Source organism: Salvelinus sp. IW2-2015, linkage group LG11 (genome assembly GCF_002910315.2).
Source record: "Salvelinus sp. IW2-2015 linkage group LG11, ASM291031v2, whole genome shotgun sequence".
NCBI classification, from domain to species: Eukaryota; Metazoa; Chordata; class Actinopteri; order Salmoniformes; family Salmonidae; genus Salvelinus; species Salvelinus sp. IW2-2015.
In genome coordinates, this window is record NC_036851.1 from 11697681 (window position 1) to 11717939 (window position 20259).

At 45.6% G+C, this 20259-nt stretch overlaps 1 protein-coding gene across 2 annotated transcripts in view; it reads right to left on the reverse strand.

The window, feature by feature from the left end:
- Positions 1-20259, reverse strand: part of LOC111969815 (E3 ubiquitin-protein ligase TRIM62-like) — a 47281-nt gene that overhangs the window by 8634 nt on the left and 18388 nt on the right. Inside the window, exons 3-5 of one of the 2 annotated variants that reach the window (XM_023996102.2) lie at positions 7023-7118; positions 2198-2523; positions 861-976 (exon numbers count right to left, since the gene is read on the reverse strand). In XM_023996102.2, the coding sequence (XP_023851870.1) occupies positions 861-976; positions 2198-2523; positions 7023-7118 (538 nt within the window). The remainder of the gene's footprint in view (positions 1-860; positions 977-2197; positions 2524-7022; positions 7119-20259) is intronic. The other variant, XM_023996103.2, reaches the window with a different exon arrangement.

Consider the following 20259-nt stretch of genomic DNA (forward strand, 5'->3'; position numbering starts at 1 on the left):
CATGAAAATGAAAATAATCACTCTTGCACACACACACACAACAAACACCAGCGTTCATACACTCAAGTCATGCACACGTATGCCATTTTCTAGTTGGTAACATGGATGAAAAAGGGCACTGGGTTTGAGAGAAGAGGAGAGGTAGACTACTATTAATCCCCTAAACTATCATCTGCAGAGAGCGTGAGAGGGATGATGGGAGAAAAGGCTTTGTTGTTGTCACCGTGGCAGCCAGTGTTGATGGATCTGAACCAATTGTTCCATTTGGCAAGCAGTCAAGGGAGGCCAAGAAACCACTCTGCCTTCTCTCCAGCTTCAGAAGGCCAAAATGAGAGAATTGACAGAGAATTGAGTGCATCGTTTTAAATAACCTTCTGTGAGTGTGAGCGATGGCTGTGGGCTCAGGGAGAACAGGAAGAGGGAGAAGAAAGGAGAGAGATCTTCATCAGCTTTCCTGACAGCGAAGGGCATCTCAGCCCTCCAGCCACCATTTTCTCACAGAACTCACAAACATCCCAGATATTTGAACGCAGGATTAGCTCACACTGTGGGAGTCTTCTCCAAGGTTTYCAAGGCATCAATCAGAGCCCAGTTTAAACCCAAATCTATGCTACATTTTACATGTGTGTCATTTAGCAGACGCTCTTATCCAGAGCGACTTACAGGAGCAATTAGGGTTAAATACCTCGCTTAAGAGCACCCATAGGAGTAAAAACCCATGGTGGAGACAATGATTTGTATCATAACTGAATGATGGGCTGAGGTACTTGGGTGCATCGAACAATTCATGAGACACTCCTGGTGAAGCGAATGCTGTTACACAGTTGAATTATGTGAGGGTTAACGTAGGTGGTGCATACCTGGTGAAATATCCTGAAAGAGAGACTTCCATATTGTGTACTGCAGGGGCCCCATGTACTTGGAGGTCGGGAAATCTTCATATGTTAGATTGGTCTCATGTATCTTTCCTTTTATCCTGTAGGTGGAGAAGAACGATCAATGTCAATTATCGATCTACTTTCACATCTCTTTGCTCGCTCTGTGAGATGTCTCTAGTCATTGCTCTATTTTCGYTGTTCGTTGTTGATAAAAGTATCTGTCAGATTCTGGATGGCCACATAATATTCTACAGCAGTGTAGATTGATATGGGTGATGGGGGGGGGGCTCAAACGCTATTACAGTATCCACCCCCACATTAGTCATTCTCATTCCTCCCACATGTATCCTTGAACCCCCCTCTCAACCCTGCCTGGGAACCATTGGGCTGCACAGCTGTACACCGAAAATCCTGAGAAACATTGAAACAGAAAATTATGCAAAGCTAACCATTCACCTGCTGTGAGTTTGTGAGAGTTACCCTGAGGAGAAACCACAACCTTGTACAGTCTTTTCTCACATTTTCCAAGGGTTTCTGCCAGTACTACACTTCCTGGAATYGTTGTGATTTTATGAGAAGGCAAACCTGTATATCAGTTCATTCTTCACTCATTCCTGTCAATGCCCTCTGGACCATTTGTTAGAAAGTAGTATTTTATTGCATTTMTTTTTTGTACTTTTTACCCCTTTTTCTCCCCAATTTCGTGATATCCAATTGGTAGTTGCAGTCTTGTCCCATCGCTGCAACTTCCGCATGGACTCTGGAGCGGCGAAGGTCGAGTGCCACGCGTCCCCCAAAACACGACCCGGCAAAGCCGCACTGCTTCTTGACAACGCTCGCTTTAACCCGGAAGCCAGCCACACCAATGTTTTAGATGCGCCCGGGCCCACCACAAGGAGTCGCTAGAGCGCGATGGGACAAGGACATCCCATCCGGCCAAACCCTCCCCTAACCCGGACGACGCTGGGCCAATTGTGCGCCGCCTCATGGGTCTCCCGGTCGTGGCCGGCTACGATTAGAAAGCATTCTGATGCAACAACTTCCTCAGTCCACTTTATCAATCCCTTCTAAGATCTTAAATACTTTAACTGAATCCCTGAGCACCCTCTTTCCCGATTTAAAATAATGAGTCTGGTATATCAATGAGTTGCTTAACTCCACACATTCTCTCCAAGCTATCACTATTAGTATCACTATCGGTATCACTGTCACTATCCTGACGATGAGCAGAATGGGTTACATTCATTACATTCAGGGGATGGTCTTATGTCGGGAGGGGAGTATAATATAACATAACCTCAGACAGTGTGCTATCTTACAAAAGTTTAGGACTGTGGCTTTTTGGAAGAAGAGCTGATCCAAGGTCAGTCAGACAGTAAGCAGAGCACCTCTCGGAGGTGAGGGCCACGCCCTCCAGGAAGTCGTGGCGTCCCGTCTCGTTGAGGCGCTCCTGCAGGATGCCGATGCCCTCCTTGACGTCACGCAGCTGCTGGCTGAAGCGCTGGATCTTGTGCTCGATGTCGGAGAGCGTGCGCGCCGTGTCCGTCTCCAGCTCCTCCAGCATGGCCTTCTGGCGCTCTCGCAGGAACCGCTGCAGGCGTTCAAATGCCTCGCCGATGGTCGCACGCAGGCCCTTGGCCGACGACTGGAATGAGAGCGAGAGAGGGATAAGAGAGAGATGAGAGGTTATTTAGGATTCATGTGCAGGTTGTGCTCCAAGCATTAAACACACCAATATAAAATGTATTCTGCCTCTGTCACTCTTAGTTGGATGAAAGTCAGCCACCCCAGGGCTTATAAACCTTTTATCACCTAGCCTAACGATTATGTAAATGTGAACTCATTAATTGAAAACAAATCTGGCTAACAGTCAAAGGCAGGGCTTCTAAGGACATAAAATCCCCATCTGCTGTTATAGATCATCCAACACTGATTAACTCAATACAAAATGTACTATCATAAGAACAGCCTATGCAGATCGCATGAGGAGTTAAATAGGGCAAAGCTCAGTGTAAGGTTGGGACAGTGGAAGTGTGACACTGCTTGTGAGATGGAGAGCATTTTTTTTTAAGAGGCTGATGCTGTGGGGTCGACTGGGGACGAGACTAGCTGTGTGTTCAAGGCAACATTTACAAGGCCTGCGAATAGTCAGATAAACGGATGCTATTATAGAAAGAGCAGGGCTGTTGATAAGGAGGGAAGGAGCAGAAGCTGAGGAGAGAGTTGGATTAATTTATTTATAGTGTAGCGGAAATTAATCACCTCCAATGCTAACAGCAGTAGCAGAGTAGACAAAACAAAGAGGCTCTATACGCTCAGTCCAGTAACAACTGGAGAGGGAGCAGTTTCTCACTCAGGGCTTCTGTCTGTCTCTACAGAGGAAACATTTATCTTTGTCGAACATTCTAAGCTCTGTTGTAGTTAGGGTTACAAAGCCCCCGGTAATTTACCAAAGTTACCGGAATCTTCAGTCATTTTTGGAATTAAATGAAAATCTATGTCATTCTATCGTCGTCGTCCCCCCTTCACATTATACAACACACAACGCAGGATCACGTTACAAATATTAACCAATATAGTATTCATTTTGTTATATCTGTGTCCATATTGTCCATGAGTTTCTATTAGATAGACCAGATGGTTCAAGAGAAAATAGCCTAATTGTTGATTAAATGCTTTTTCATTAATGGCATTTTTGTATTACCTCTGCAACTCATCCAACTATTGACTTTTTTTCACAACTGTCACCAGTTTGACATTTATTTTTCTTAAGTGTGTAAAAAAATGGAATAAAAATATATATTTCATGCCGAAACCCTCATATTTCAGTCCGTTACTAATAATGTCCTGTACTATGTATTATGTCATGTGGACCCCAGGAAGAGTAGCTGATGCTTTTGCAGCGGCTGATGGGGATCCTAATAAACACCAAATATTAAACACCATTGGTATTCACTAAGTTGATGGTTTATAGTTGGATAATGTTTTGCAGCGGTTATTAAAATGTATTATAAAATCTTATTGAATTATTTCATACATTTTACGTGTGACGGCCACACAGAGGGCAAGAGATAAATACAGCCACCTGTGATAATCTGAAGTACCAAAAAAGGCCACTAGATGTCTTGTGATAAATTACATAAAATCATTGAGACACCAAAATTATGGTAGTTTACTGGTAAACCAGATCTAGTAGTCTCTGGGTCGTTCCACAAAAAGAGTGCCTTTAGTGTCCCTTTGATATTTTAAGTATAAATTGTAAACCCATATTTAATATAACCTGTTATATTAAATGAAGTGCCTTTTAATATAGACAACATAGAACATTCTGCATTTTGACTGTATRTGACTTAAGCGCAACATTTCTCCAAGTTTCCATCCAATTGACGAAAATCCGCATTAAACAAAATATAAAATTCCCACAAGTGGTGTTTCCACCAAACGGACTTGTTGCGGATACAATTCAGTGCACACAGAAATGTACTTTTCCGCTTAAACTTTCATGTACCAAATTAAAAWCGAAAGGCAGCCAAGCATCAAATGGCAGCCAAGCATCGATCATCACGTCACCAGAATAAGACCCTCGATATTTATTGGAAAGGAGCWTCAAGATCACTGGGCACTTTCACCACCCTGTAAAGTTCATCATAACTTTCATCTGTAGCCTAATAAACTGCATGTTTCCCTGAGTCGTAGTGGGAGGACCACACACCATATCATCGCGTGAATCCAAGTTTACTTTGATATGATGGGCATTTTATCAATATTTACCCATAAAGGAGTTTCCACCGCCATTTCTCACATAATACATTTCTCACATAATACATTTTACAGACACAAAAAGATCCCGATGTCGAACGATCAAATTCTGTCGACATTTATAAAATTGTACCGAAACGTACTGTTTCCATCACAGCTGTAGTGATTTCCAAAAAAGATATATTGTATGACTATACTCGCATAAAAACAGTGGCTGGAAATGTGGTAAATGTAAAGCCCTAGTTATTTTATTGCTTTGACAAAGTCACCTCTGAAGAATATTATATATTTAATGTGATTAGGGTGATTCATCTTATCACATGAAATGTCTGTCCCTCATTTTAAGTTCAATCTTGTTACGTGAACTGAACTCTTGTTTTAATATGGTAAAACAATTCCTTTTTTTTTTTTACTCAAAAGAAACATTGAATAGTCAACAGTCAAATCACAGTGTAAAAGCAGGTGAGCTGATTCTACTCTTTTTGGCCATTTTCTGGTGTTTTGTGGTGGAAAACTGAGTGGGTCGAGCATAACATGTCAACCCTGTTACCAACAGGTAGACAGGCTAGAAATGTTAACAATTTAATTATATATATATATATATATTTTTTTTTTTTAAAGTTTGCATTCGATTGCCTGCTCTGTTGCACACAACAAGCTTCCATTCCCCCTGTCACAATAGGATTTATGGCTGATTTAAGATGAAATCGTCAACCCTGTTACAGTCAAACCTGGTACTTTATTTGGCACGTAATAGGCACTTACCATAGTCATTTTTTTTTATGCAACCTAGAGATGGGAAAACATGTTTTTAATTTATGTTGAACATGTGCTCTCTATGACAGAATGTTCAAATTAAGCAAACTAAAACTACACTACCCAAAAGGTACTCAATTGGTGGAATGACCCCTCTACTCCTCTCCATCACAGGGGAGTACGGAACAACAGGGCCAGTAGCATTATAATCTGGGTTTTATTACTACTGCCTGCAATCAATCAATCAATCAATCAATCTCCCTCCAGCAGCATGCCTGTTCCTCCTGTTCCAGTAGGAACCTGGAAGCAGGCACATATTATCTCTGTGCTGTTTGGGAGCTCTCAGCCTATTAAAACCATTTATTTCCAGTACAGATTGGATGTGTTAAGGTGGGCTGTGGGCTGCTCTCCTCCACCTGGTGACCGAGAGAGGAGGACAGTACTGACGAGGCCTGTGCCAGGTCCCAGCAGGGTGTTATGACTATGGCAGGGTGGATATTTAAAGCCCATATTAAGCCTACAGGGAGAGKAGGCTGGGTCTCAGAGCAGCAGCATGTGCTTATCAGGCGAACCCCCACGGGGCCTGGGAATCAGACAGCGTCTGCTCTTCAGACGGGGGAGGGGACGTCCCTAAACACATGGGCCCAGGGCTGGAACTAAACTAGAGCACCAGAACCAATATAAACCAATTAACTGACAAACAGCAGTGTTAGTGGACGTTTAAGAGTCACACCAAAAACAACGGTAATGGCAACCTCACACCACCCTGCTCAAAGTTTCCGTTTCAGCACCATGTTGCCGGTGAGAGGATTGTGTGTGTTTTTGAGGGTTTGATCCTACTAATCAATTTTCCTTTGGTGTCGGTGTGAGGTCAAGCACRAAAACCAAGAAAACAACAGAGCAATTCATTGTCATAAACCTAAATGCATCTGTGAGGCAAAGAGATCAATTTATGGCCCTCTTCCAGGCAATGCACGTCACCTCGGACAAATGGATGCAAGCCTAATGAGATGGGCTGATTTATAATGGAGACCTCCAGCTGGCACTCAGTTGGAGTTAAGGCAGCGGAAGCAGGCAGGTCTGCCTCTCTGGAACAGAGCCAGGGTAAAGTAAAGTCCAGCACTGCAGAACTCAAGCAGACAGGACAGAACAGGACAGGAAGACAGGAGGGAGCTGGCTTGGCTGGCATTCCAGTGGACAGCCAGCATGTAAACAGCAGGAAGAACGATGGATCCCAAATGACAAATACAGCTGACGGCACAAACACCATCTGTCAGAGAGCCCTCCCTCTCTGACTGATACAGCTCAAAGACGCTTAAGGGGGAGAGATGAGCCAGAAAGAAAAGGAGAGGAGAAGCTGTTGTATCGACTGAATGCGCTGTCTCCGCTGGTTAAAACAAGTTGTTGAGATTAAAGAGATGCTTAATGAACCAATTTTCTGTTTGGATTCTCACTCTCAGCTGTGGGAGAAAATGAGGTAGAGAGAGAGACAGGACACACTGCTGCTTTACCTTGGTCTCTAATAGGTTAAAAAGGCTCTCTATACTGTAAGTTACTTTGGTCTAAGTGAATTTGTGTGCTTGGTGTGTGTTACCTCGGTCTCACGGAGTAGAGAGGTGTGTGTGTTACCTTGGTCTCAGTGAGTTGCCTCTGCAATAGCTGCAGGGCCTCTGTGTGTCCCTTCTCACTGTCCTGCAGAGTGGCCAGCTGCTCCTTCATCTCCCTCTGCAACACAACAACAACAACAACAAATTAGCAACCACTGACTAGAGAAACACACATACAGCATTGTTCCTAGTTACTAACGAGGTGAATTACTGACTTACTGGAGCACARATTTCATCAAGTTCCTCTGTTGGATCAAATTGGTGCATAACATTAGATTAAGTCCATTTATTTGATGTTGACCAATTGTCCTGCAGCAGCATAGGGCACCATTCCTTTGCTACCACTTGCTATTGGGAAAAACGTCAAACTCTAAGTTCAACTCAAGGTTGTCGTCAGACATCTACATCTGTTTCAGCCTCAGTGGGAGGTTCAGGTATCGCAGACACCTCCTCCTCCTAACGGCCTAAAAGCCTTTTATGACTTATTGATTAAGGAAGGCTGTATTATGATAACCTTCTGCGGTCCTGCCTGAACACCAGGAGTCTGGGGGGGRSGGGGGGGGGGGACGGGGGGACTGAGTCTGAGGAAAGGAGGTCGTCTCCAGACAGGGTTCTGTCAGACAGAAAGTGGGTCGTCTCCTCCAGGGCACTCCCTCCATGGCAGAACCAGGCCGTCTCTCTCTCTCCCTCTAATCCACCTCCAAGTTTCCTCAGGCAGAAGGAGGACACCAGGCAGTGGAGCTGGAACTGCTGTCACCAACAGGTCCCCTGAGCCGAGCCCAGCCCACCGCAGACACACAGTGAACAGAATCCATTTATCAGACAGAGGCAGATCCTCATCGGACTGATGATGCTTAGAGCCAGAAGAGGAGCAGGACTTCAGGTGCRGGGCTTGAGAATAAAAGTAAAGTAAAAGGACAGACTGGTTCATTACAACAGCTGTTATTTATTTGCTTCTGCGGAAAATACTCGGAGGAATATCAATGCAGTGCTGGAAAATTGCTTCCTGTTGACTATATCGAGTCAAATAGCCAAGTCCACACCACTCTTCAAATTCAGTTCTCTGCTCTTTGGCACAGAAACAGGCCAGGCAGCCGCTGCATGTAATTTGGTTTASGATGTGTTGGCGGAACAAGCCCATGTCCTTAATAAGCTACAAAATAAAATGTGAAACAGACAAATGGGGGTCGTTTCTATACAGTTTTGAACAGAGTCTAATCAAGGACCTGAACTAAGGAAAATGATCTCCCAGTGCTGTGAACAGAGCCTCCCAGACAATGTGGCTTTACATTTTAATGTTAAGAGAACTGCAGTAGGATCAGCAGGTTCCATTTCCATCAGGGCCAGCTCCAGCAGGTCAGAGGGCGAACTCCTCTCCAGCAGGTCAGAGGGCGAACTCCTCTCCCAGGCTGAGGACCAATCCTGAGAGAGAAGGAGTGCCGTTTTTATACAGGCCTCCACTTCCAGGGCCCTCGTTCTGTTGTCTGACAGCTGACAAGTTGGCTTTAATCCAGTGTAATTGGAACTGAACTTGTTCTGTGAGGTTGTAAGCCGATCAGTGTATAGGCCTATAGCATTGAAAAACTCAGAATCATCATGATCCAAGATACTAATAGAGAGATCTGTCTGATGCCGTTTGAAATCCAGTCTGTCGCTCTCCTCTACCTCGACAACCCTAGAATCTCCCCACCTGTCCATCTCAGCAGGAGGACCAAACGTGACATTTCCCCCCGGATGCCGAATGGCAGGGAACAGGATYGCGGCTGGCTGGCCAATTATTAAACACATTTCCTAAACACACACTGGTGCTTTATACATTTCCCCAAACATTCCTACCAGCTGCAGGCCTTATTAAATACAGCAGAGCTTTGCTCAGGAGCTAAATAGGGTTATTGGCTTCCAACAGGCTCCCTGTACTGACGAAGACCAGAAAAAAACAGCCCCAGTCCTATAGGATGAATAATGAGCTGCTCACAGGATGCCGAGCTGAACATGTCCTCTGGATAAACACACACACACACACACACACCTTACTCGGGATGTCATTGGATTCACGAAAGTAAAGCCAAGAAACTTCCACTAAAGTTGTGAAAGCCCACACAGAGGTAAACAGCATTGTGATTTAGGTCTCGTGAGCTTAAATTAATACATGCATCGATTTAACTGCAACAGGTTGTTCTGTACAGAATCATATCCACGTCTCTTTGACCTGCTAATCGTTACATATCCACAACCCAGCAGGAATCTACTTTACTCAACACCCTCAAAAGGTGCTTTATGCAAGTCAAGGACAGTCTTTAGCATTACCTCGCTCAAGCCAAGCTCATAACTCTTTCAGGCAGCAAACGTGGAGGCTAAACACACTKCTCTGAGCTGAGCAGAACGCGCACTGCGACCAGTACAGCCGTCTACTTGATGGGCCCGGTTGTGTAAATCCGTGTGAACAGGAACACAAACCTGCCATCTCTGCTCACAGACACACACCTATATTTACAGCCCTAGAATAGGTGAGTCACAGGGGCGAGGAGAAACTATGAGTCATGGGCCATCAGCGCAGATCTTCCGGGAAGGAGAGAGAAAACTTCTTGGCTGCTTTCACCGTGATGGAGGGTTTGTGCACAGRAGGAGAGCAAGTAGTGATGGGGAACTCAACTGATACAGTTACATACACTATATATACACAAAAGTATGTGGACACCCGTTCAAATTAGTGGATTCGGCTAGTTCAGCCACACCCGTTGCCGACAAGTGTATAAAATCAAGCACACAGCCATGCGATCTCCATAGACAAACACTGGCAGTAGAATGGCCTTACTGAAGAGCTCAATGACTTTCAACGTGGCACCGTCATAGGATGGCACCTYTCCAATTAAGTCAGTTTGTCATATTTCTGCCCTGCTAGAGCTGCTCCGGTCAACTGTAAGTGATGTTATTGTGAAGTGGAAACGTCTAGGAGCAACAGTGGCTCAGCCGCGAAGTAGTAGGCCACACAAGCTCACAGAACGGGTCCGCCAAGTGCTGAAGTGTGTAAAAATCCTCTGTCCTTGGTTGCAACACTCACTACCGAGTTCCAAACTGCCTCTGGAAGCAACTTCAGCTTCATGAAATGGGTTTCCATGACCAAGCAGCYGCACACAGGCCTAAGATCACCATGCGCAATGCCAAGTGTCGGCTGGAGTGGTGTAAAGCTCAMCGCCATTGAACTCTGGAGTGATGAATCACACTTCACTGGCAGTCTGATGGTCAAATCTGGGTTTGGCGGATGCCAGGAGAACGCTACAGGCAAGGGCTGATTTCAAGGTTTTACTGCTAACCTACAAAGCATTACATGGGCTTGCTCCTACCCATCTTTCCGATTTGGTCCTGCCGTACATACCTACACGTACGCTACGGTCACAAGACGCAGGCCTCCTAATTGTCCCTAGAATTTCTAAGAAAACAGCTGGAGGCAGGGCTTTCTCCTATAGATCTCCATTTTTATGGAATGGTCTGCCTACCCATGTGAGAGACGCAGACTCGGTCTCAACTTTTAAGTCTTTACTGAAGACTCATCTCTTCAGTGGGTCATATGATTGAGTGTAGTCTGGCCCAAGAGTCTGAAGGTGAACGGAAAGGCTCTGGAGCAACAAACCACCCGTACTGTCTCTGGCTGGCCAGTTCCCCTCTCTCCACTGGGATTCTCTGCCGCTAACCCTATTACAGGGGCTGAGTCACTGGCTTACTGGTGCTCTTTCATGCCGTCCTTAGGAGGGGTGCGTCACTTGAGTGGGTTGAGTCACTGACGTGATCTTCCTGTCTGGGTTGTCGCCCCCCCTTGGGTTGTGCCGTGGCGGAGATCTTTGTGGGCTATACTCGGCCTTGTCTCAGGATGGTAAGTTGGTGGTTGAAGTTATCCCTCTAGTGGTGTGGGGGCTGTGCTTTGGCAAAGTGGGTGGGGTTATATCCTTCCTGTTTGGCCCCTGTCTCTTATACACATCTAGATGTGTATAAGAGACAGGTCTCCTGACCCCTCCTGTCTCAGCCTCCAGTATTTATGCTGCAGTAGTTTATGTGTCGGGGGGCTAGGGTCAGTTTGTTATATCTGGAGTACTTCTCCTGTCTTATCCGGTGTCCTATGTGAATTTAAGTATGCTCTCTCTAATTCTATCTTTCTTTCTCTCTCTCAGAGGACCTGAGCCCTAGGACCATGCCTCAGGACTACCTGGCATGATGACTCCTTGCTGTCCCCAGTCGACCTGGCCGTGCTGCTGCTCCAGTTTCAACTGTTCTGCCTGCGGCTATGGAACCCTGACCTGTTCACCGGACGTGCTACCTGTTCCAGACCTGCTGTTTTCAACTCTCTAGAGACAGCAGGAGCGGTAGAGATACTCTTAATGATCGGCTATGAAAAGCCAACTGACATTTACTCCTGAGGTGCTGACTTGCTGCACCCTCGACAACTACTGTGATTATTATTATTTGACCATGCTGGTCATTTATGAACATCTTGGCCATGTTCTGTTATAATCTCCACCCGGCACAGCCAGAAGAGGACTGGCCACCCCTCATAACCTGGGTCCTCTCTAGGTTTCTTCCTAGGTGTTGGCCAGTCCACCGTGCTTCTACACCTGCATTGCTTGCTGTTTGGGGTTTTAYGCTGGGTTTCTGTACAGCACTTTGAGATATCAGCTGATGTAAGAAGGGCTATATAAATACATTTGATTTGATACCTGCCCCAATGCATATTGCCAACTGTAAAGTTTGGTGGAGGAGGAAAAATGGTCTGGGGCTGTTTTTCATAGTTCGGGCTAGGCCCCTTCGTTCTAGTGAAGGGAAATCTTAATGCTACAGCATACAATGACATTCTAGATGATTCTGTGCTTCCAACTTTGTGGCATCAGTTTGGGGAAGACCCTTTCCTGTTTCAGCATGACAATGTCCCTGTGCACAAAGCGAGGTCYATACAGAAATGGTTTGTCGAGATCGGTGTGGAAGAACTTGACTGGCCTGCACAGAGTCCTGACCTCAACTCCATCGAACACCTTTGGGATGAATTGGAACGCCGACTGCGAGCCAGGCCTAATATCCCAACATCAGTGCCCGACCTCACTAATGCTCATGACAGAATGGAAGCAAGTCCCTGCAGCAATAATCCAACATCTAGTGGAAAGCCTTCCCAGAAGAGTGGAGGCTGTTATTGCAGCAAAGGGGGGACCAACTCTATATTAATGCTCATGATTTTGGAATGAGATGTCCACGTACATTTAGTCATGTAGTGTATCAGGATATTATTTTTGAKGATATATCGCAATATTATTTTTTGCACTAGTCCTTGTCCCTGCACCAAAACTCTAGTATTTTTCCTTTATAGCTTGTTCTCCATCTTCTTTTTAAAATGGTGRGACCATTTGTTTCCAGCACTTTTCAAAACTTGTTTTCTCATGGCCCTTGTCCCTCTGCAGCATACATGGTGAGCAATATGTTTGGAAGACCGAATGGCAATATATAGAAATCACAATACATATAGTATCGGGCACCTGAGTATCGTGATAATATCGTATCGTGAGGTCCCTGGCAATTCCCAGCCCCAACAGCAAGTGTGTCAGACTGAAARGTATTGATTTCTACACCCAGGGAGGGGATTCAGGAATCCATAACCTATATAGAAAATGGAACAGAGTGAATCTGGTGTCTCTCACACCTTTGGACATGTTGCCACAATCCAAGTGACATAGCAATGTACATTTTTGTACWCTGGTTTTAGGATAACAACCCTGACTTGACGCCATGTGAAGAGGCTCAAGATTGATTGTTTCAACTGTYGTTTTGATCAGTTTAGGTAGTTTGAGTCAGTTGTTGGGGAAAGAGGCTGTTTATCATTGACACGGCTGTCTGCACTGTCTGGCAACTCTCTGCTGAAACATGTCATCCTGTTCTACCACCCAGATCTATTCTTCAGCCCTCTGCCAACAAGACAGGTTCCCCCCCTGCCTTGCCCTTCCATATTCCTGCCAGGGTCCCTCTCTGTGATCATTAACATACAGCTCTATAAGGCTATTTGCATGAATGAAAATTGAAGGAGAGGCAGCGCCATGAGATTTCAATGTATAATATTAACTTACATTAACTTTTCAATTTACATTACATCCTCGCTTTCGCTGTGGCTGGCAACGTGACATTATTGCTCTGCAGCTCCAAATTCACCCTAAATATCAGTATCACAATAGCCTCTAACTTGCCAGTAAGCTATAGAGTACTACAGTATGAGTCATGACGCCAATAAAACCTAGCGGTCAAACAGGTTAATGGTTCCAATCATTTTTCCACCATAGGGGATTTTAGAAACACTTMAAATAAGGGCTGTGTTTCGTGTAGGCTTACCCTGGTGTGACGTTCTGATAACCGTGGAAATCGCTCTAGGACAAAGGCGACTTCATTCTCGTCAATGAGGATAGGCCCCGTAACACCAGTCCTGGAAGCCTCACACTCACTAATATCCATCTATAAACTCTGCTGCCCTTACACTGGAGCTCTGCTAACATGTTCAAGCACTAAGCCCTTTAACATCGTGTGATCTCTWTCCATAACATTTTGTGTCCCTTCATTAACAGGAGTCCGTTTCTGAGGGGGGAACTCTTGGTGGTGTTTCCGGTAGTTGGAGATGGGCTAGATGTGGAGCAGGCTGGGAGCATTCATCATTTACATGACTTGCCCTACATTCCAACCACTGGAGAACGCCAGCATCACCACCTTTTCTCTTTTCCTTTGAACTCTCCGTAGCCACACAATTTCCTACGTTTTTCAAGGAGCTAGACCCACTTTGGTCTAATTGGACAAGGCGTTTGTGTGTGTGTATGCGCACAATGTTGTTCAGCAAGCTAAATTGTGTTGGGCTCCATTGTCGTTAGTGGGCRTATCATTCTGTAGCGAGAGCTGGGCAGTGAGCCGGTCACAGCAGCCACTAAATGACTCCTCAGACACAGGTCAGCCAGACCGGTTCTCTCGCCAATCTCCCATCTGACTGCTAGAAACGATCAGACCACTGGGCCCTCCTCCATCTCCTCTGAGGGGAGAGTCAGATACGGAGGAGGAGGAGGAAGGGCCATGTCCGTCGCTGTGTGTGACACTGTCGCCATCGCTGTCTGTGCATCTCAGCCATGCCTAGTCACAGTCATACACAATGACAGACAGGGCTGTCTGTCTATCAAAGCCAGTAGGTTACATRGGGTGGATGTTGCCTCCAGCCCCAGTTTGCCCAGTCAGCTGGCTGCTGCAGCCTGGATGCTGCTGCTGTGCTGTTTAGACTGCAGGGACTTCCCTGGAGAGGCTGTGAGTGGAAAATGAGGGGCTGGGATTTTAGGCGCAGCTTGAGCACATTTGGATGTTCCCGAAAAACGCTGTGGCCTGACACAGTATGTTGGTGAGTGTTTTTGATTATATTTTCCCTGACTGCTCATGGCTTACCCCAGAGGCAGAGTGAGTGTATTGGCAGCAACCAGATAATTGGCAACCAGACTGTTGGCAATGTTTGGCATGGGGGCAGGCAGTTCCATACTCTTTATGGAGGCACAACTGTTGGCTGACCTCAGATTTACCATTTTTAATAGCTACTTACAAATCATGAATAAAAACACTCTTCATATATTTTTATGATTTAGTTTGGCCCATTCTCTTGCACTGTAGCTAGCCCGCCTTGATCATTTCTAAGAATAATGAGTTAGGAATGAAGAAATCCAGAAAGCATTTCCCTCCCTTATACGTCATGGAAATAGCTCCCCGCCAGAACATATTCATGGGTTTGACTGATTGTGAAACTGATAGTCTGTAATGGTCTCCTCCTCACGTCTTCAGTCAGCTACTCTGTCAGGGACTTGAGGGTGCGTCTCTTCTCTGTCATTCTATTGGGAGCAGAGGAAAGGTCATGCTCTGTGAAGGCATGGCAACCCCAGCCTGCTAGCTAGCTTGTCGGGTGGCTCTGCGTCATTGGTCCCCATGTTGTCTGGGCCAGTCAGCTGACTAGAAATGGGCCTTCACTTACCCTGATGCACTGTATACCGAGACTTTAGGAACTTTTTCGATACTAGGACCTGAAAACTGGTTCGGTAGTAGAATGGGTGTTACTTTCGGTACTTACGTAAAATGTGTCTCTCGTCGTCTACTAATTGAGAGAGGATCAAGTCTGTATCAGCGCAGCCGATGTCCCCTTATAGCGCGAGAGCACCATGCCTGATCAGTGCTAGTTCTAGCCTGTCCCACTGCACACCACTGCGCCACTAGAGATTCTGGGTTCGAGTCCAGGCTCTGTCGCAGACGGCTGCGACCGGGAGACCCATGGGCGGTGCACAATTGGCCYAGCGTCGTCTGGGTTAGGGGAGGGTTTGGCCGGCAGGGATGTCCWTGTCCYTTCACACACTAGTGACTCCTGTGGCGGCCCGGGCGCAGTGCACGCTGACACGGTCGCCAGGTGCGCGGTGTTTCCTCCGACACATTGGTGCGGCTGGCTTCCGGGTTAAGTGGGCATTGTGTCAAGAAGCAGTGCGGCTTGGTTGGGTTTCGGAGGACGCACAGCTCTCGACCTTCGCCTCTCACAAGTCCGTACGGGAGTTGCAGCGATGAGACAAGACTAACTACCAATTGGACATCACGAAATTGGGGGAGAAAAAGGGGTAAAAAAATTAATATATATATATTTTTTTTGTTGTTGACCAAAGTCCAGTTGATTGTATAATTGTTTCAATAACACACACAGAAAAAAATCTAAAATTCCAAATGTGATGCTATTGAACTCAAAATATCTGTCTGGATCAAGCAACATTCTGACCCCCCCCCCGGTATCATGATGGTGTGGAGTATCGTGATACTAAACCTGTTATCAGTATCGAGGTCAAAATGGTATGTTGACAACACTACAACATACCGTGTCTGGGAACGAATGTTCTGTACAGCAGCAGACAAGACACCACCGACACCACCAAGACACCACCGACTATTTACAACTGACCACTGCTGTGTCCCTCCGTCACCACCCCCTTTACCCACTTTCATATCCACTTTTTATTTTATAAATGTTTTAATCTTTATCAATCCATGCTTCATCAAGATGTTCAATTCATTCAGTGGCAGTAACATGTTGATGGGAGACTGTTACAGGAGTGTAAATGCTTTTTTTTTGGACTGGACCATATTGTTGTGCGTTTTAAATCAAATCAAAGTTTGTCACGTGCGCCGAATAAAAGAGGTGTAGACCTTACAGTGAAATGCTTACTTTAACCAATAGTGCAAAAAAGGTATTAGGTGAACAATAGGTTGGTAAAGAAATAAAACAGGAAAAAGACAGGCTCTATACMGTAGCAAGTAGTCAGGCTGATTGAGGTAGTATGTACATGTACAGTCGTGGCCAAAAGTTGAGGATGACACAAATATACATTTTCACAAAGTCTGCTGCCTCAGTTTGTATGATGGCAATTTGCATATACTCCAGAATGTTATGAAGAGTGATCAGATGAATTGCAATTAATTGCAAAGTCCCTCTTTGCCATGCAAATTAACTGAATCCCCCCCCMAAAAAATCCACTGCATTTCAGCCCTGCCACAAAAGGACCAGCTGACATAATTTCAGTGATTCTCTCGTTAACACAGGTGTGAGTGTTGACGAGGCTAAGGCTGGAGATCACTCTGTCAAGGTGATTGAGTTCGAATAACAGACTGAAAGCTTCAAAAGGAGGGTGGTGCTTGGAATCATTGTTCTTCCTCTGTCAACCATGGTTGCCTGCAAGGAAACACGTGCCGTCATCATTGCTTTGCACAAAAAGGGCTTCACAGGCAAGGATATTGCTGCCAGTAAGATTGCACCTAAATCAACCATTTATCGGATCATCAACAGAGCGGTTCAATTGTTGTGAAGAAGGCTTCAGGGCGCCCAAGAAAGTCCAGCAAGCGCAAGGACCGTCTCCTAAAGTTGATTCAGCTGCGGGATCGGGGCACCACCAGTACAAAGCTTGCTCAGGAATCTCGGCAGGCAGGTGTGAGTGCATCTGCACGCACAGTGAGGCGAAGACTTTTGGGGGATGGCCTGGTGTCAAGAAGGGCAGCAAAAAAGCCACTTCTCTCCAGGAAAATCATCAGGGACAGACTGATATTCAGCAAAAGGTACAGGGATTGGACTGCTGAGGACTGGGGTAAAGTCATTTTCTCTGATGAATCCCCTTTCCGATTGTTTGGGGCATCCGGAAAAAAGCTTGTCCGGAGAAGACAAGGTGAGCGCTACCATCAGTCCTGTGTCATGCCAACAGTAAAGCATCCTGAGACCATTCATGTGTGGGGTTGCTCTCAGCCAAGGGAGTGGGCTCACTCACAATTTTGCCTAAGAACACAGCCATGAATAAAGAATGGTACCAACACATTCTCCRAGAGCAACTTCTCCCAACCATCCAGGAACAGTTTGGCGACGAACAATGCCTTTTCCAGCATGATGGAGCACCTTGCCATAAGGCAAAAGTGATAACTAAGTGGCTCGGGGAACAAAACATCGATATTTTGGGTCCATGGCCAGGAAACTCCCCAGACCTTAATCCCATTGAGAACTTGTGGTCAATCCTCAAGAGGCAGGTGGACAAACAAAAACCAACAAACTCTGACARACTCCAAGCATTGATTATGCAAGAATGGGCTGCCATCAGTCAGAATGTGGCCCAGAAGTTAATTGACAGCATGCCAGGGCAGATTGCAGAGGTCTTGAAAAAGAAGGGTCAACACTGCTAATATTGACTCTTCGCATCAACTTCATGTAATTGTCAATAAAAGCCTTTGACACGTATGAACTGCTTGTAATTATACTTCAGTATTCCATAGTAACATCTGACAAAAATATCTAAAGACACTGAAGAAGCAMACTTTGTGAAAATTAATATTTGTGTCATTCTCAAAACTTTTGGCCACGACTGTAGATATGGTTAAAGTGACTATGCAAAGATGATGAACAGAGAGTAGCAGTAGCGTAAAAGAGGGGTTGGCGGGTGGTGGGTGGGACACAATTCAGATAGCCCGGTTAGCCAATGTGCGGGAGCACTGGTTGGTCGGCCCAATTGAGGTAGTAGGTACATGAATGTATAGTTAAAGTGACTATGCATATATGATAAACAGAGAGTAGCAGCAATGTAAAAAGAGGGGTTGGGTGGGCACACAATGCAAATAGTTTGGGTATCCATTTGATTACCTGTTCAGGAGTCTTATGGCTTGGGGGTAAAAACTGTTGAGAAGCCTTTTTGTCCTAGACAAAAAGTCCTAATTCTGTAATGTATTGATTGTTGCTGAATCTTGGCCAGGTCTCCCTTGAAAAATACTCTCTCTCAATGGGCTTTTCCTGGATAAATAAAGGTTCAATAAAAAATAGAAAATTAGCTTTGTACATTACATAATAACTGAAATGCATTAGTGGCGCTCATAAATCAGCGTTCCAATTATTTCCAGAGACGGGCTCATTAGTAGTAGCGACTCAGCACTATATTTGTGTTGTGTTCCACCCACCCATGCAAAAACAATTTTACCAAACAAAATGCATGGATGAAGAGGACAAGCTTAGGTTTTCAAGAAAGCACCACTGCTATTTCAGATGGGATGTTGTAAGGAATACAGCATCCTGAGCCTCAGAGCTCCTTGACCGGGGGGATTATGACCAAAACCAAATATAACCATGTCATCTTAAAAAAAAGCTTCTTAGGATTAGGCAAACGCTTTGATAGTCAGCATGTTGTTCATTTAAAACCAAGTATCCATTATGTGTAAGAGCCACAAATCTCCACGGAGAACATCCTGTCATCACACGCTACATGCAGACAGACTACAGAGTTAACAAACACCGGTTTAGCTTCTACATCTTGTCAATGGACGCAGCTGCGTACCGTCGTCTCTCTGTAGCTAGCTGGCTTTACTATTTTACTGCTTGCCAGCGTTTCTACTTCATGTAAACCCATTAAAGTGTGTGTGTGTGGACTTGTGCACACACACATAAAACAAACAAACATTCATTTGTCCTCACACAGTCTCAGGGTATCCAGGCCAGTCCAGATTTACTCTGCAGCTCCCAGTCCATCGATTCACTTTCCATCTAGTCAATAAATACAGGGGTGAAACAGGCCAAACCACAATGCTGAATGTTTGGCCGAAGGGAAGCCCTGACTTTAGCTTGAAATGTACACTGATAAAAAAAACAGGTCAAAGTCGCCACTGGCTGGGCAGAGACTCTGCAGTAGTGTAGTGGCCCGCCTGCTGCATGGACAGGGACCACTCCATCTGAGAGCAATCTGGCCTGGGGGTGCAGAGTGGAGTTGAACGCAATGAAGACAATGGGGAGAGATGAGAGAAGACAGTGTCACTGCAGTGATTAGTCCCATACAGTGCCTAGACCAAACCAGGACCAATAACAAGAACACACTCCGGACAACAAAGTGATGTCTTCTATGGGAGAAACTTGGGTCTCGTTTAAGAACAACCAGTCTAGCATACACACTCCACTTCCTCCATCCCCTCTCCTTCCAGAGCTGCTTTAATATTCATCTTGGCTTCACACCTCGTTAATAATCCAGAGAGGAATTGAAGGAACTGTAGGGCTCCCTGTGGGTTCACTAGACACCATATTCTCATTACAAGTCCAGGGTTGGTAATAGGCAGAGATAAGAGGATACGGGCGATTTCCCTGGTGTACCTGCAAGCCTGCCGATCCCTCGCTCATTCCACTGCATCTGGACTGAGGGGTAAAAGACACCCGAGTCACTGAGTACACAGCGGTAGTGTTCCATAGTAGACCATGTAAACATCTAGGCTACTCCACGGCACGCAACAGCACAATACTAACGTCACCATGCAGGCTCCTCCCCACCCCACACTCCTGGAGCACCATCAGAGTGGAGGGGTTGGGGTGCGAGGCTGTAGAGCAGTAATGACGACTCCTATCAAGAGCACGTCTAATTAAATCATCTGGAGCTAATCGCGGACACAGGGAATTACAGGAGATAATGGCCCAGACTAGCCCTGAACAATGGCCTGTAATCTGGGCTGCTAAATCCCAAACTAATCAGGAACGCACAGCTCAGAGCCTCAGGGCTGGGCAGGGGTTCTGCTGCTGTCCGACCACACACACACACACACACACAATGCAGCTCAATACTAATTACATTGTGGAAATGCTTACCACTCAGGCTGCACTAAAGAGAACTAAAGGAGGGCTATGTACAGGCAACCACGGCCTTCCTAGTAGCCCACTAGACTAGCATTTAATATCA